The sequence below is a fragment of the Podarcis gaigeae genome, assembly GCF_964106915.1.
Source record: "Podarcis gaigeae genome assembly, chromosome: 12".
In the NCBI taxonomy this organism is placed as follows: domain Eukaryota; kingdom Metazoa; phylum Chordata; class Lepidosauria; order Squamata; family Lacertidae; genus Podarcis; species Podarcis gaigeae.
This window is the reverse complement of record NC_139688.1, coordinates 55230665-55248116: the sequence shown is the minus strand read 5'-3', so window position 1 is coordinate 55248116 and position 17452 is coordinate 55230665. Positions and strand designations below refer to the sequence as shown.

The window sequence follows — 17452 nt, the reverse complement described above, 5'->3', positions numbered from 1 at the left end:
TCAACTTCCACGCTGCTAAAGTTGGGAAAGGCCCGAAAGTTTGCTTGCATCGGATTTCACATTTTATGCACTGTGCTGGGACTTACAAACACGCATGAAAGAAAAAAAGCTCTTCTAGGTGTTGGACAGAGAATCACAGGAAAACCTTTTTCCTTTATGAATTTCAAAACAGGAAATATGTTTATAATGAATCAAACCGCTGTTCCAACTCAAACAGGCATAGTATTTAATGGTTATTTTTAAAAGAAATTAAATTCCAAAATTGTTTATGAGATGAAGCCTATGGTTAGGTCTTTGTCTGACACAAATCTTTTTTCTTTCTTTAATATTTATTTTCCATGGCTATCAAACATAACATATACAGGTAGATGCATTTAAATATTTAAATAAACACCTTTTGTTTTTCCTTTTTGTTACTCTTCCTGTACAGTACTCAGGTGCTCTCTGTGATAAAGTCCTTCCACTTTTATTTTGAAAAGAAGTGAAACATTTGAGCATGAACAATAATCTTCCCATCTCAACATGAACAACCATCTTCCCATCTCAGGTAGTAGGGAATAGCTGTCACCTGGCACAAAACACGTTTGTGGAAAACGGCCGAGGAATTCTTAGGAATGACAGCACAGTGAATATTTGAGTCTCTTGCTGCATGTGCTACACGTCCCTTTCTGCACACGTCTCGGCTGTTGTCTAGTCCAGAAGACAACATTCTGCCAACATTCACCATGATGGCTGTGTTCTATATCCACTGCTGGAGGCAATATGCTTCTGAATACCTGTTGCTGAAAACCACAAGAAGGGAGAGAGCTGTTGCGCACCCCCCACACACACACACTACCTGGGCGGCCATTAAGCGAGGGGGCTGGGGGCATGGTGGCCAGGCCAGGCTGGGCTCTGGGGCCCAGAGACCCTCGGTGGCAGGCAGGGTGTGGATTCCTGTTTGGGGGTGACTGGTTTGCGCCCCCTTAAAATCACGAGCCTCCCGGTCCTCCCCACACTACATGCCTGGTGGTTGGGAACTACATCCTCTGCCCCCATGCATGTGGTTGGCTTCATCTAAATGTTACGCCAACTAAAGCGATGTTCCAAGGAACGTCGGAACGAACCATCTCCAATGCCAGGAGGGTTCTTTGCTGAATTAAGGTGCTCTTAACAATCACCTGAGGGTGGTCTGAGGTGGGAAACCTGAGCCGTCCCTGGATAAATCCGAGCTTCAGATAACACCTGTTTCTTATGTATCCAGAAATCGGGATCTGATAGTAACTTTAAATGGAAATCCTGTGTTCTTGGGAGACGCATCCATGGAAAATCGGGAGGCGATGGCTCGGTGGGTGCTATCGTGCCATCAAACACCTGCCTTATTTACACAAATGTCTCACGTGGCTTACAGGTGAAGATAACAGAAATGCTAATACATAAACTTTATAGCAAAATAATATACATATAATAACTCATCCTTCTATGGTTTATATAAATGATGCCTATTTTCATATGTGTGTGCACATGTATGTGTATGTGGGTATATATAGTTAAAACTAGGACTGATGCTACCATATCCCAGGGGCCTATATGTATTTAAGCCAGAGAAGTTAGGGGTGACCTGTTGCTTAATGGGCACTGTGTGGAATTGTTTATGCTATGGCTGTTGGGTTGAGGATTTGATCAAGGGGGGGTTCCTGTTATGGGGACATTTCTACAGTGCTGGGGAGTGGCAGGTGCTCCCGCCATTTTTTTTGTCCTGCAATACCAAGGGTACTGACATTTATTTCTGCTCTCCCTGAACATGCTATTACACAATACACACACAGAGGGGTGCCACTGGGGCCAGGATTTGGGGGCAGAAGTCCAGGATCACAAGTAGCAGAATGAGCAGGGATGGGTGACTTTTTAAATTCAGAGAATATACATTACTATCAAAAGGGGGGGACACCCGTAATCCTGGCAAGTCCAGAGTCTTTTAAAATTACCTTACCTCTCTCTTTCTCTCTCTGTATCAACATACACTTGTGTTTATGGATATATATATATATATATATATATATATATATATATCCATATACACATATAAATATATAGGCACACATATTTCCCCCCACTCTTTGTGAGAGTGCTTTGCAAAATATGCCAGCCAGCACTGCAGTCCTTCATTGGCTGTGAGCTTAGAAAGGTTACCAAAAGCCACCAGTTACAAAGTCCTTGTGGACAAAAGCTAATGTCACCGCTGTGGACAGAGAATGGGTTTGATGCATCTTCCTTTGTGGTGGACTAAGTTTGCAGGGCAGTGGCAGCCCGCAATGCACGGTTTATTGCAGGGACCAATCTCGTTCCAGTTGTCGCATGTTTTCACGCATCCAGGACCGCAGGTATCGTAGACTGCACCATGTTTACACTGGGTGGCTGGAACATAATTCAAAGAAAGAGGAATGTCATCGCTTAAAATTATGCCCATGGGTTTTACCAAATCCCATATCTTGTAATATTATGGCACAACAGCGCGGGTTTTTTTATTGCAATTTCTCAGTGGAACATTTACTGTAAATGTCAAGGAAACAAGGCAAAATGCTTTAGAGGCCTCAGCCCGGAAATTGTCTAAGAGATATGTGTCTAAGAGATATGAAAGCCAGCTGCTCTTTCCTGCTTTTCAGAAATTCGATTAATAGTTGTTTTAACACTGCATATAGCAGGGGTTGGTAAGGAGCCCCTCTGTGGGCTGGATTGCGGGCACGCGTGAGCACGCATGCGATTTCCAGCATTTGTACAGACGCGATTTCCAGAGTCTGCGTCTGCGCAGATGCAATTTCAGGAGCTGCGAAAGCAAGTCCCCGTGCCACGCTGGTTTAGTGCAGCACATGGGGACTCACCAAGCAGGTGGCTAAGTTGGGGGGTGGCTTTGGGGCTGGTAAAATGACCTCTGTGGGCCTGCAACAGGCAAAAGCAGTCTCCAAGTCTTCTTAAATTGCACACCAAAAGTCAACCTGCATATATTTTAGCATCATTTTTGTTCCTTCCAAAAGGGACATCTATATCTATATCTATATCTATATCTATATCTATATGTACCTATATCTCCCTAATTTACCTAAGAACTGGAATCAGTCAACACCTTTTATCCCTTTCTTAATCATAACAAAAGTTAATGCAAAAACAGAAAACCAGAAAACAAAACGGATGACACTTAAACTGGTATGTTTTTAATTTTGCCATTACGAGTTCCAATTACGGTGAATCTGAAACATCCAAATTTTGCCTTTCCTTGCCTGATCCCAATTTATATTTTAAAAAATACAATTGTGTGCTACGCTACCTTTTCTGCCTCTCTTTTCATATAAAGAAATTAGGTCCAAGAATTACTTTATAAAGCAATCTATGAGGCTTTGCAATGTCTCCATTCAATGCTCTTCCTTTCAAAGTTGTGTTTTATGCCACTGTTTCATGCTATCTGACCAAGGTTTTACGTTTTAAGCAATTTGCTTCTAATTTTCTCTTATTTCCTAGGACTCTGTGGCAAAGGGAACGTACTCTGCCTGTGCTGAGAGCAGAGTACAGGAGCGGAGGACCAAACGTGGCCAAACTACTCTGGAAGGAGCATGGCAGGTGGTCAAAATCCCCATCACTCTCCTTCCCCACTGGAGGCTTCTGGGTGTTTTGCCATGTTTGCCAGGAATGGCCCAAACCACATAAGGGGATGGGTATAGTGGGATAAATCTGTTCCATGCTCCACCAAAACTTTTTGGAGTACTCAATTGCAAGCACTTGGGTTTAAATGATTAGTGGATTGCATGACTAGTCAGTTGAATGAATAAAATAGATGCAGATCAGCTGTGTTTTTCCACCACAGATTGCCATTCATTTCTCGCTTCCTATGAAGGAAGATCGATTGCATCTGTGCTTCCACATGAGCGAGCAAGCATTCCAGGAAATGTCAGTAATCAGCTAGAGTCTTTCACAATTATAGTCCTGTGATCCTTGCGCTACTCACCCCTCTGTTCTTCCAGCAGGCTCAGACAAGTGAAATAGGTACCCGATGCAAAGTTTTACAACAGGCTTGTTAGTACAAAGTTGCTGGAATCTCGCTTCCTGTATTCTCTCCAAAGAGCACAATGCATGCCGGCTGGCCACTGGATTTCAGCACCTGGGAACCATTTAGCCATCTCTGCTCTAACAGAGCTGCAATACTGTAAGCTGCCAGATTGTGCATTTGGGGCAGAACTGTGCTGCAAGCCTGTTGCCTAAGGGCTATTTTGGCTGGGGGGGGACCAGTTTTGGGATGGGGGTGCTTAAAGCTCTCACTGCACACCACTTCTCCACTCCGAATCAGCCCTTCGTGCTGCAAAACTGCTGGCCCATGGGTTGGGTGAAGAGAGGAGGATTAAGTAGAGAAGCCGGGAGCAAAAATCAGGTTTTATTACATGGGCACAGTATAAAATGTAGATGCAATGAAGTAATCAGTGCATATTGAAGGGACGTGGGTGGCACTGTGGGTTAAAACACAGAGCCTAGGACTTGCTGATCAGAGGTTCGGTGGTTCGAATCCCCGCGACGGGGTGAGCTCCCGTTACTCGATCCCTGCTCCTGCCAACCTAGCAGTTCAAAAGCACGTCAAAGTGCAAGTAGATAAATAGGTACCGCTCCGGCGGAAAGGTAAATGGCGTTTCCGTGCGCTGCTCTGGTTTGCCAGAAGCGGCTTAGTCATGCTGGCCACATGACCCGGAAGCTGTACGCTGGCTCCCTCGGCCAATAAAGCGAGATGAGTGCCGCAACCCCCGAGTCGGTCACGACTGGACCTAATGGTCAGGGGTCCCTTTACCTTTAATCAGTGCGTCTCACTTACCAGCACAATTCTGCTCAGGTTTCCAGTGAACTTTCAGACCTTCCCTTTGACAGGCTCTAGCATAGGCGAGAAAGGACTCACAGTAGCAGTTTTTATGAACAGGGCACTCACACATGTCTGTCACGCAGGACCTGTAGAGAACATCCCAAATAACAGGGGGGGGGGGGGGAGCGAATGAAAGACTGGGTTTAGTTTATTGCAACGACGACGACAACAAAATTGTCACATTGGCTTGGATCCTAGCAACAGTTATGAAGTACAGTACCCCTAAAATCCAGCTTTTGAAATGGTTGCCCATACCTGAGAAGGAAAATTCTGGTTTGGCCTAGAGAGGCTTTAGCCAGGGCAAGTTCAAGCAAGCTGACTTTCAACACCTCCTGTTAAATCCGTTGCTTGCTGCCTCCTTCACTGTAAATCTTTACCATGATCCCTTATCATTTGTAAATCTAAATGAAACAGCATCCGATTTCTTCTGGAAGTGTTAAGCCAAGATATGGGGACCTAAAAGGTCACTCCCTCCTTCTGCCCCACAATAACTAAACAGTAAGTTTCAACAGCCTGAAGCTCCTGCCAGAAAAGCCCCAAAGTTATTATGTTAATCTCGCCGCCTCCTTTACCAGGACAACAAAAAGGAAGACGTGTTTTTAGAAGCCATTTCCTATGGATTTAATGCCAACTCTTCCTAGCAGGCACTGTTTAAAATCTTTTAATACCTGATGTCAGAGGCATGTGCCAGGAGCAGGTCAGTAATAACTCACACAGCATCAGTGAAGTTAAATCTTTATTCAAATAAACAAACAGCTCGGGAGGCCAGGCCTAGTGAGCACAGCAACTCTTCCTGGTAGATCTTGCCCCTATGAGGCAGTTGTGGGGACTGAAGGACCACACATTCCCACAGTTGTGTAAGCCTCCTACTCCCCCAGGTCCATCCCAAGGAATCTGAGACTCCATCAACGCATCTGTCTTTGCTCCGCTCTCTTCATACCTCTTCTAGTGCTGGGAGCCCAGTGGGAGAGGAGCTGATCGTAACAGTAGGGTGGGTACCCCCTGGTCTTTTCAGCAGCCTGTCTCAACTCTGCCTCTTGTCTCCACTCCTCTCCAGTCTCTGCTTCTGCACTGCTCTCTGCCCCAGCCTCTTCCTGCTCACTAAACCCTGTTACCTCTTCAGCTTCTGACACTTACTCCTCCCAGTCTGCTCTCTCTTCTCCCTCTGACTACTCCTTGTCCCACCACCAATCCCTGGCTCTGAGCCTTCTTCCCTTGGGGGCTCCCCAACTGGTGCCTCCCACCACCCCTCAGCATCCAGCAACCTGAACACTTTCAGGAAGACAGTAACATTTGTAGTCTTTATTTTAATGTTTGTGCCCATTAAAATGTTTATTTTAATGTTTGTGCCCATTTTTTAAAGTAAAAATCGATGCTTTTCACTTTAGCCAATGGGAATCTTTCGAACAGAAACGACACCTCATCTCTCTCCATCCGACTTCTGCCCCATCCTCATCCCTTTCTGTTGCACAACTCCAGCACACCAAGTAGCCCCATCACAGAAATAAGAAAAGGTCGTCAAAAAGAAACTCTTCCTCTTTGGCAAAGCTATCAGCTGGCAAACCTGCATCCAGCAATCTTCTGCTTTCAAGCCTGATCAGGTCCCTATTTCTTGGGGAGAACTGCTCTTTCCTTCCCCTTTCTTAACCCCATACAACATTTTCTGCTTACTTAAGCAGACTGAATTCTAGAGCTGAGGCTGGAAGGATTTGATTCTCCACCCCCAATTATGAACCCCCAACTATGAATGTTGTGTCATAAAGTAAGTGTAGAAAATTATACATTGGCTAAATAATGTTAGGGGACGCGGGTGGCGCTGTGGGTTAAACCACAGAGCCTAGGACTTGCCGATCAGAAGGTCGGCGGTTCGAATCCCCGTGACGGGGTGAGCTCCCGTTGCTTGGTCCCTGCTCCTGCCAGCCTAGCAGTTTGAAAGCACCTCAAAGTGCAAGTAGATAAATAGGTACCGCTCCGGCGGGAAGGTAAACAGCGTTTCCGTGCGCTGCTCTGGTTTGCCAGAAGTGGCTTAGTCATGCTGGCCACATGACCCGGAAGCTGTACGCCGGCTCCCTCGGCCAATAAAGCGAGATGAGCGCCGCAACCCCAGAGTCATCCGCAACTGGACCTAATGGTCAGGGGTCCCTTTACCTTTTTTAATGATGTTGGCAAATTGGGAAACTTTGCTAATACTGGGGTGTGTGTGTGTGTGTGTGAGAGAGAGAGAGATAGAACCCAGAAGCACTGGGAGTGGAAGGGCCACATTTAGAAACCAACACATCTTTTAAGAAACATTTCCATAGCAGTAAGGGACAGAAGGTTTGAATTTATATGAAGAAAACATGCAGACATTGGCTCCCTCTAGTGTTCAATATGCAAAATGTTAGACAAGCCATTTCCCCCCCCCCAAAAAAATCTTAGGTTTGCATCCAAAACGTGACAAATTTTCTAAAATGACAACATTTCAGTCTGGGGGGGGGGGGCATGCCAGCTGTGTGCCAATTTGTGACTATCATTCCACTATTTTGGTGCATGCATAAAGGTTGAGAAGCCATAGCTTTCCAAAGCATGCCTATATAAAGCAAAATAGATACGTTGTGAATTCAACACATATGACAATCCAAATTAAGTTTGCATACTTTTTTGTGTGCATAGGAATGATGTCTGTGTAGTAAATCAATCACATCTGAAGCTGCTGATGGTGCCAAGGATGTATTCAGGGACACAAAGAGTTAAGTGTCCCTAGAAGGTTGTTTAAAGTGAGAATCTCTTTTCTCCGAAACAGGAAATGTCTGCAACGAAATCCAGGTCCATGAAACATCTCACTGTGTTTATTTCCTTGTAGGTAAGCCACAAACCCATGTAGGATCAGGTTTAGGGTGGATCTGTGTCCCAATTTTGAAGGGCCATGTGGTACAAGCACCGTTTGGGAGAGCATGAGACTCTTAAATCTCAGGGTTGTGAGTTTAAGTCCCATACCGGGCAAAAGATTCCTGCAGTAACTTTCAATTCTTCAATATTGTGATTCTATGATTCCACATACTGTAAATATAGAAATGCAGACCTCATTTGAAAGGTAGAAGAAAAATAGAAATTATCTTTCAGGAAAAATGGTTGCATTTAATTCTTTTTTGCATGCAGTACTTTAAATATTTCCCCCCTTTTTAGTAAGTTATCTTAACCTTTGATTCTGTTTCGCACTAGAGCAAATAAATACCAAATTGGTAATAAATTGCTGATTTATCCAAGACTGAAATCAGGCATTTGGAGGACAGCCTAGGATCAGCTTTAGACTCACCATTGAGATCTATGCCACTAGAGACAGGGCCTTTTCAGTGGTGGGCCCAACTATGTGAAACTCCCTCCTTAAAGGAGTTCACATGGCCCCTACTTTTCTGGCATTTGAACAAACACCAAAGACTTCATTTTAGGCTACTTTTCCTAAAGGGTGGGGATTGTAGGGGGAGATGTATTGGGACACCCGATCTCAGTGATCACGGGCAGGAGGAGGAGTTATGCTAAGACATTACCGAGGAGGCAGGTTTAGTCGTTGTTTGAGGACTATCCCTGCCTCCAGGTCTGGTCCTGACCGGAAGGATACAGTAATCAGCAAGGGAAACCCACATGACCTGAAAGTGTTGCTGTGCAATGCCAGGTCAATGATGAATAAAACCACTGCCATCCACGACCTGATTGTGGATGGAGGATTTGATCTGGCATGTGTGACAGAGACCTGGTTGGATGAAGCAGATGGGCCTGTCCTTGCCGCTGCTTGCCCACCAGGTTCCTCTTACGCACAGCAACTCAGGCCTTGTGGGCGGGGAGGGGGGGTTGCAGTGATTTTTAGGAAGTCATTAGTCTGCACCAGGCGTCCTATTGGGAAGACCCAGTTTTCTGAGTGCATGTTCTGGAAGTTGGGCAATAGGGGCAGTACAGGATTCCTACTGGCGTACCGACCTCCCCGCTGCACCAAGGATTCCCTGCCCGAGCTGCTTCAGGTCGTGGTGGATATGCTCCTGGAGACACCTAGCTTGGTTGTCCTGGGGGATTTTAACATCCATGCCGACACGACCTTACAAGGGGCCGCTCGGGACTTCGTGGAAAGCATGGCCTCCATGGGGCTGTCCCTGAATAAGTCTGGCCCAACTCATAGCCACGGACATGCCTTAGACTTGGTGTTTACCTCTACGGATGTTGGTGATCTGACATTAACTAAAAGCGAAACAAAAGAAGTGCCATGGTCAGATCACTTCCTGGTGCAACTGGACTTCTCCGCAACCCTTCCCCTCCGCAGGGAGGTAGGACCGATTCGGATGGTCCGCCCCCGCCACTTAATGGATCCAATTGGCTTCCAGAGAGTGGTAGGGGATGCTTTATCCCAAGTTGATGGCCTTTCAGCTGATTCCCTGGTGGCACGCTGGAATGCGGAGTTAACCAGGGCTATTGACTGTCTGGCTCCGAAGCGCCCTCTCCGATTGCATGGAGCCCGGACAGCCCCGTGGTTTTCCCCGGAGCTGAGGGTGATGAAACAATCGTTGAGACGGCTAGAGCGCCGCTGGCGGAAAACTCATTCTGAATCAGACCGGACACGGGTTAGAGCTCAACGTCGAGCCTACCAAGTGGCAATGGCGACGGCGAAGAGGGCCTTCTTCGCCGCCTCCATTGCATCTGCAGAAAACAGCAGCAGGAGACTTTCAGGTGGTTCGCAATCTATCAGAACCACCTGTACCACCGGGGCCTGGTAGGGACCCCAAGATCTCCTGCAATGCTTTTGCAAAGTTTTTTGCAGATAAAATCGCTCAGATTCAGAAGGCGGTAGACTCCACTGTGGGAGCAGGGCCAGGGTGGGAGAGTGCTAGAGTTCTGTCTGGTCCTGTTACATGGGATCAATTCCAATCTGTTACCTCCGAGGATGTGGACAGGCTGCTTGGACGAGTGAAACCGACCACCTGTCTCCTTGATCCTTGCCCATCCTGGCTGATAAAAGCGAGCCGGGAAGGGCTGGGCGATGGGCTCTGCGGGGTGGTGAATGCTTTCCTCTGTGAGGGAGCCTTCCCAGACCCGCTGAAAGAGGCGGTCATTAAACCGCTTCTTAAAAAAACATCTTTAGACCCGGCCAATTTGGCCAACTATCGCCCAGTCTCAAATCTGCCATTCTTGGGCAAGGTGATTGAGCGGGTGGTTGCTGAACAACTCCAAGCACGCCTGGAGGAAACGGACCATTTGGATCCCTTCCAATCGGGATTCAGGCCTCACCATGGGACTGAAACTGCCTTGGGCGCGCTGGTTGATGATCTCCGGCGGGCTAGGGACAAAGGTGAGAGCTGTTTCCTAGTTCTGCTGGATCCCTCAGCGGCCTTTGACACCATCGACCATAACATCCTTCTGGAGCGTCTAGAGGGGCTGGGAGCTGGGGGCACTGTCATACAGTGGTTCCGCTCCTTCCTCCTGGGCCGTGTCCAGAAAGTGGTGGTGGGGGGTGAGTGTTCAGACCCCTGGGCTCTCACTTGTGGGGTGCCTCAGGGTTCTGTCCTCTCCCCCATGCTTTTTAATATCTATATGAAGCCGCTGGGAGAGATCATCAGGGGGTCTGGACTGGGTGTTCATCAGTATGCAGATGACACCCAGCTCTACCTCTCCTTTAAATCAGAACCAGTGAAGGCGGTGAAGGTCCTGTGTGAGTGCCTGGAGGCGGTTGGAGGTTGGATGGCGGCTAACAGATTGAGGTTGAATCCTGACAAGACAGAAGTACTGTTTTTCGGGGACAGGAGGCGGGCAGGTGTGGAGGATTCCCTGGTCCTGAATGGGGTAACTGTGCCCCTGAAGGACCAGGTGCGCAGCCTGGGAGTCATTTTGGACTCACAGCTGTCCATGGAGGCGCAGATTAACTCTGTGTCCAGGGCAGCTGTCTACCAGCTCCACCTGGTACGCAGGCTAAGACCCTACCTCCCCGCGGACTGTCTCGCCAGAGTGGTGCATGCTCTAGTTATCTCACGCTTGGACTACTGCAACGCGCTCTACGTGGGGCTACCTTTGAAGGTGACCCGGAAACTGGAATTAATCCAGAATGCGGCAGCTAGACTGGTGACTGGGAGTGGCCGCCGGGACCACATAACACCGGTTCTGAGAGATCTGCATTGGCTCCCAGTACGTTTCCGAGCACGATTCAAAGTGTTGGTGCTGACCTTTAAAGCCCTAAACGGCCTCGGTCCTGTATACCTGAAGGAGCGTCTCCACCCCCATCGTTCAGCCCAGACACTGAGATCCAGCGCCGAGGGCCTTCTGGCAGTTCCCTCATTGCGAGAAGTGAGGCTACAGGGAACCAGACAGAGGGCCTTCTCGGTAGTGGCGCCCGCCCTGTGGAACGCCCTCCCATCAGATGTCAAAGAGATAAAGAATTACCTGACATTCAGAAGACATCTTAAGGCAGCCCTGTTCAGGGAAGTTTTTAATATGTAATGCTGTACTGTTTTTAACACTGATTGGGAGCCGCCCAGAGTGGCTGGGGAAACTCAGCCAGATGGGCGGGGTATAAATAAATTATTATTATTATTATTATTATTATTATTATTATTATTATTATTATTATAGCTTTACTGATATATAATGAAATATTCACTACTGTTTCAGTTTTCAGCTATCTAGGAAGGTGGCACACAAATCTTTAAAACCATCAAATAACTCTCAAAGCTCTGTTTGCTTCCAACAGTCTAAGCATTTTCAGTGGCAAAGCAATGGGACAAGAGAGGCTGCATTGCTTCCCCCTTCCCTGGCCTTGTGGCTTTCCTAAGCAACACCCTTCTCTGCAGCAGCTTTCCCCTTTTTGTCAAGTTCCAGAGCCAGGCTGGAACTCATTGGATGTTGCGCTGGTCACTCAGGCTCCCGTGTGGATGCAAGGTTGTCTCATCTGGGAAGAAGTGGTGATAACTGGATGGATATAATCCTAGCCTGTTGCACGGAGAAAGCCATGAAAAGCAAACACATCTGTCATCTGTGAGACACTCCCCTGCGTCAGGCAGCCCTGTGTTGCTCCCACATCTTCAAAGCAAACCATATGACTACACTTCTTTAGCAACAGGCCTTTTCCACATTAAACTATGGAAAGTGTCCAAGTCCTGTAAGAGGTTAAAGAAAAGGAGCCCTTTGCTTCGTTTAATTTTTGCTGCTCCTTTTTTAAAAAAAATTTAAGTGAATGCTGCTCTTGCTGTTGCTGCTGCCCTTACACAGTGCTCCGCGCAGTATTGAAAATGCAGATGTTTGGTGTCTTTCATCAAACATCTGCAGTTCCTTTTACTTCACAGTAAACAAGCGCTCCAAATCAATCACCCTAAGTGGGAATGCCTTTTGCGTTTAATATTAAGTGCTGCTCAGTTCACAAACTCAGCATGATGTAGTGCACACTAAAATGTGCAAGTTCTTCCAAGCCATGATGCTACGCAGACGAAAGGCTAACAGTGACCCGGGTAAAAAGACACAGGGACATTCTAGAATGAAGCAGGGATTGGGGCAAAGAGTTGCCACCTGAAAGAGAAGAATCATTCTCCAAGCCTAGTGTCCTATAAAGCGAGTGTCTAGAGGGAAAGTCCACTCACTGGAGAGGTGCAATCCAAGTTTTAGCGCTTGCCTCACCTAATTTAACAGTGAAGATATCCAAAATCTCTTCGGCAGCCAAATTGGACACTGTCATAATCACATTTCAAGGCGCTCAAGTTTAATATTGTGACTCAAGACTGTGGAGTTTTGTTTTGCTTCGTACAAGAGGGAGCTCATTTTTCCTCTCTGGAGAAGCAGCTGAAGTCTGAAATGCTCAACAACTTGGTGATTCAGAGTCTTAGAGAGGGAATATATCTCTCTGCTTAAATAGAACAGGGCTTCCCTTTCTGTCTCACAGGCAGAAATGGAATGGAGTATCCTGAAAATTAAGAGGCTGGCTATCTGGGACCCTGCATAAGAGCACTCCATGAAACAAGAGTGCTTTTTCTTAGTTGCCCAGCTATGGACATCATCTTCACTATACTTTGAACTTTTTCAGACTATCATATGTTGCTGTAGACACAGCAGTAGTAGCAGTGGTAAATGTTAAAGAATTCTGCAAGGTTTTTCCCCCAAAAAAACAAAAAGTTTGGAGAATCAGGCTCCAAGCTTTCCACCCAAGATGTAAGCAAATACGCTATTTTGCAAGCTCCTATTTTACATACCTTTTAACATTTTACGCGGAACCATTAAAACCTTTCAATGTATCCTGTTAAAAATATAAAGGCTTTTTAAAAAGCACCAGTGTGCTGTTATGTATATTTCTGAATCTTTATGTGAAAATGGACTTCAAGCCAAATTTGCATTTTATAGCTTCAACCAGCATCACACCACAATAAGAAGATAAAATGAATAATGAAATATCCTGGAATGTTTTCTAAAACCACACAAAATAAAATTTTCAGGACTATGCAATCATAGTACCCACCTCAAAGACCTTTATTCATAATCTTCCTTAAATCTGGAGCCATAGTTTTGAAGGCAATAAAAATCCCACTCATTTCCTCATAATATTCCTTATAATATTATCCTGATGAAGAACACTGTGGGCTCCCCCTTTGCTTTGCGCTAGGAAGCCATATGGTATGTGAATCCTTTATATTTTCAGTTCAGCTTTCGGACAAGAAGAAGGGCGGTTTAGGGGCTAGTTCCTCTATCCCCATGGATAACTAAAGAGCTATATTCAAGAGCCCACAATACAATGGGAAGTTCTCAATAGAAATTAATGAGATTTGCACAATAAACTATCCTGCTATGCAGCTCACATTCATCGTTTCAATTAGGAAACCAAGAACAGGAGCCAGCTTGGCCTCAAAATGGATTGGACATTGCAAAGACCTTAAACTCCCGCAAAGAGGGGTTTGGATGTTAGAGCAGACCATTCAATAGCCTCAGTGTCAGCCCCTCCAAAAAACCCTGCTCCCCCTCCAGCTCATCCCTGAGCCAAAAAATAAGAATTACCAATCTAACTACCTACAAGTATGAATGTGTGTATCTTTCTGTGAAAAAGCCCTTCATGCTATGAAGTCTGAAGAGCTACATTGGGAACTGCTGCCCCTGCCACCTGAGGAAGTCACCTCACCTTGTGTCTTTGGTGGGCTGGCCTTGTTTGTCCCACACAGCTCTTTAGCAGAAAGAACAGCCATGTTGTTGAAACAGAGTTCCTTTCCTCCCAGCTGCCACCTACTGCCAACCACCAGGGTTAATTCTCCAGTATGCCTTGGGAATGACACTACAGTGTGATACAGCGTTGTTGAAGGACATTCAAGAGGAGGAGATGAGAGTCTTCACCAGTAGCCCCCAATCCCTCTCCCCTAACAGAATGCCATTTGGAACAACGCTATCATGTAAGGTAGCATTGTTCCATGGGCATAATCAATGTCAACTTCAGGAATTGGAGAGCCTTTGGGCAAAACCATCTCCATGGGGCCCCTTTTTCACTGTGGCAGAAGTTCTTGTCACTGGACCTATCTTTGGTGTGTGGGCCCTTGGCAGATGCTCTATCATCCCAACCCTTTACACCAGCCCTAGACATTATGTTTAATTCAACATGATGATCTATGCTATTGAGCATTTGAGAGTGGCACTGGAGGTTGGTTTTCCTCCCCCCCCTTCTCTCAAAATTCACCACCCAAAATGCAAAATAACCCCCTCACTTTTGTTGCCCACAAATGGAGCAGAGAAATAGGGTGAAATTGGCTCAGTCCTAGATGAAGTATTAGCCAATCATTCAGAAAGCATCAATCCAAGAACGGATGGTCTGTCAGCATCCATAACATCCCGCTAAGGCACTGTGAGATGTGGGGTGTATAGCTCGGTTGGCAGTTCAGGCTTTGATGAATCAAAGCAGTGCCTAATCTGTGGGCTGGTCTTGTATTAACTCCTAGCTGTGTACTGTTCCATGAACTGCCATGGCTGTTTTGCTTCAAGGACTTGAAGTTATAGTTCTTCTGTAAATACTAAAGCAGTATCTGCAGACAGTGGGGCTTTCGTGCAGCTTGTATTTGGGTTTCAAGTTCATACCAGGCATACTTGGAAAATAAGGCTAGAAATAAATTCTCCCAGTGTACACCAGAAGGGACTCATTAAGACTATTTGGAACGGAGTTAAGAATGCAAAGCACATGCCTTAATGTCTCTCAGAGAACAGACCGACAGTTGTGTACTGTGCACATATGTTAGCCTTTTTCATGGAAGTGGTCCCATTAATTTCAGTATTACCACTGCAAACTGGCCCTACAAAGCCATCCACAGTCTGGATGCAGGAGTTGCGTAGAGTTGTAGTTCTGCAAGATGAGGCTTACTGCAAGGAGACTACGTATTGGAAACTGAACTGTAGGAGGGGTACAGCTGATATGGGGCCTTTTAATCATGCCCCATTGTGCGTGCCCCACAACTGCTTGGCATTCTCACCCAGCCGGCCCTGATATGAGACAGTCACTGATGCTGGATAACTGAAGGCATCAAGAAACACTGGTGCCATCTTGGAGGGACTCAAGGCTATAGTGGTTCCTCCTGAAAAATGTTATGTACAGGAACACAGAGATTCAGCCTGAGTACCACCACCAAGCTCTGCACAAAAGATGGAACTACAGAGAGACGAAGCCTACTAGAGAAGAAGCTAGGCCCAAATGGGTCAAGTATAACTTTCTGGCCCAAATAATGGCTTCCATGTCCGGCTTACTCATCATTTGAGCATCTAGGAATCTAAAACTGGCAGTGCACTTGCAAATCCACTTACTCTAGCCACTTTGAAGCTCTTTTTAAAAATAAATTTAAAAAACACATTCTATTTTTAATGGATGAATTAACATTTAAATTAATAAACGTTCCTGCTGTGCTTTGTACTTTTAAAGGGAAGAAAAAACGTGGACAGCCCACCAGACTATGGTGAACAAGGAAAAGAGTAGAACGGATGACTGAAATCTCTCTTTAAACCACTGGTAGTTACACCTGTCAAATGCACTGTGAAGTCAGTGGCATAGCTGTCAACGTTTCCCCTGTTTTAAGGGAAATTTCCTTATTCCAAATAGGATTCCTTGCAAGAAAAGGGAAAAGTTGACAGCTATGGACAGTGGGTGCTGGGTAGGAAAAAACACAATATAGTGACGTATGTCTGTATGCAGCTACAGAGCAATAGCAAAAATATTTAATAAATAAATAGTGGCTAAAGATAATCACTACTGTAATATCTTTTTCTAAGGGGTAGACAACAGTGTAAAATTTCATCAGAATGAAGCAAAGGGAAAATTGGGATTTCAGGCCACTCCATCAGCGCAAGCTCCATTTGGCTCCTCCTCTCCCGGAACTGTTTACATTCAAACTAATTATATAAAAAAAAAATTACGTGGATTTAAGAATTGGCGCTTGCTTGCTTTCCTCTTCCTTTCTCACCCTCTTCCTCCTTTTGTGTTGTCTCTTTAAGACTGTAATCCTATGGGGCAGGGACTGTCTTGTTTTTATGACCTTATGTCGACTGCTCTGAGAGCCTTTTTGGCTGACGAACCAGGAGGCAAAGCTTTGTGTTTTTTAATGGAAGAAAAGGGGATTTGATCTAATGCAAGTCACCCCCAAGGCTCTATTTCATCTGAAGAGCATAGTAAAAATGCTTTAAATAAATAAAATGACACATTCATGAAGAGCAGTCAAGGTGTGCTTAAGTCTCATTGAAACTAATATAGGTTTAGTGCACAGTTAAATACTCTATTCCCCTGAACCTGAAGGCACACAGACCTAACTTCCTTTGGACTAAGCCTCAAGAGTATATTTCATTCATTCTGCACAGATGCCAAATTGCCACACCAAGCACACATTGAAGTATGATCCACAACTACCTCGATATGTATAGAGAGACATGCCATGTCACACATATTGAGTGTGCTGTGTAGCAACAACACACACAGAGGAACTGAAAGAACGAGCAAGAGAAATCTGTGCACATATAAAACTTACTCAATAATGACATATGGTGTCTCCTGAGTGTCACAATTTCCTGGGATGGATTCAAGCGTATGCCAGAAATTTTGGTTCACACAGTTAAAGTGAATTAAAATCCACTTTAAAAACCCCACAACTTACTTTTTGTGATTAGGAAAATGATGGGAAATGCATTTAAAAGGGTGAATGAGTAATTGAGGGGGAGATGCATAACCACCTCACGAGCAAATCAGAATTAATGATCAATAAAGACTGGACATAGTCTAGTCTCTGCATAATCACTGTCTAAATCAGGGTATAAATAATCATTTTTGGAGATAAATTATTATGGTTGGCCTCAGTCAATCATGACCCTAGTGGGCAGGGGGTGCTTTGGTGATGGTGGAAAAAGGTATTGGGTTGGATCAATAGTCAAAAGCTGAAGGGTGGGTGCTGCATCCCCCAAATGCAGGATCGAAACTAGGGACTACCAAGGTCCAGGGGCAGAGTTCTGCCCAAAATCCTAGATGGAGGCTAATGGGCCATAGAACACCCAAAATGGCGACCTGGAGGGATAACCTCATTTGATTTGCATCATGGGGGGAATCCTTAACCCTAGGATTGACTCTGA

The 17452-nt window shown here is 45.6% G+C and overlaps 1 protein-coding gene across 1 annotated transcript in view; it reads right to left on the bottom strand.

Annotated features, from left to right (window-relative positions):
• Positions 1-714: 714 nt before the first annotated feature.
• Positions 715-17452, bottom strand: part of BMPER (BMP binding endothelial regulator) — a 169748-nt gene continuing 153010 nt past the window's right edge. The window contains exons 14-15 of the mRNA XM_083706332.1: positions 4832-4962; positions 715-2397 (exon numbers count right to left, since the gene is read on the bottom strand). Coding sequence (XP_083562458.1) covers positions 2216-2397; positions 4832-4962 — 313 coding nt within the window. The 3' untranslated portion in view covers positions 715-2215. The remainder of the gene's footprint in view (positions 2398-4831; positions 4963-17452) is intronic.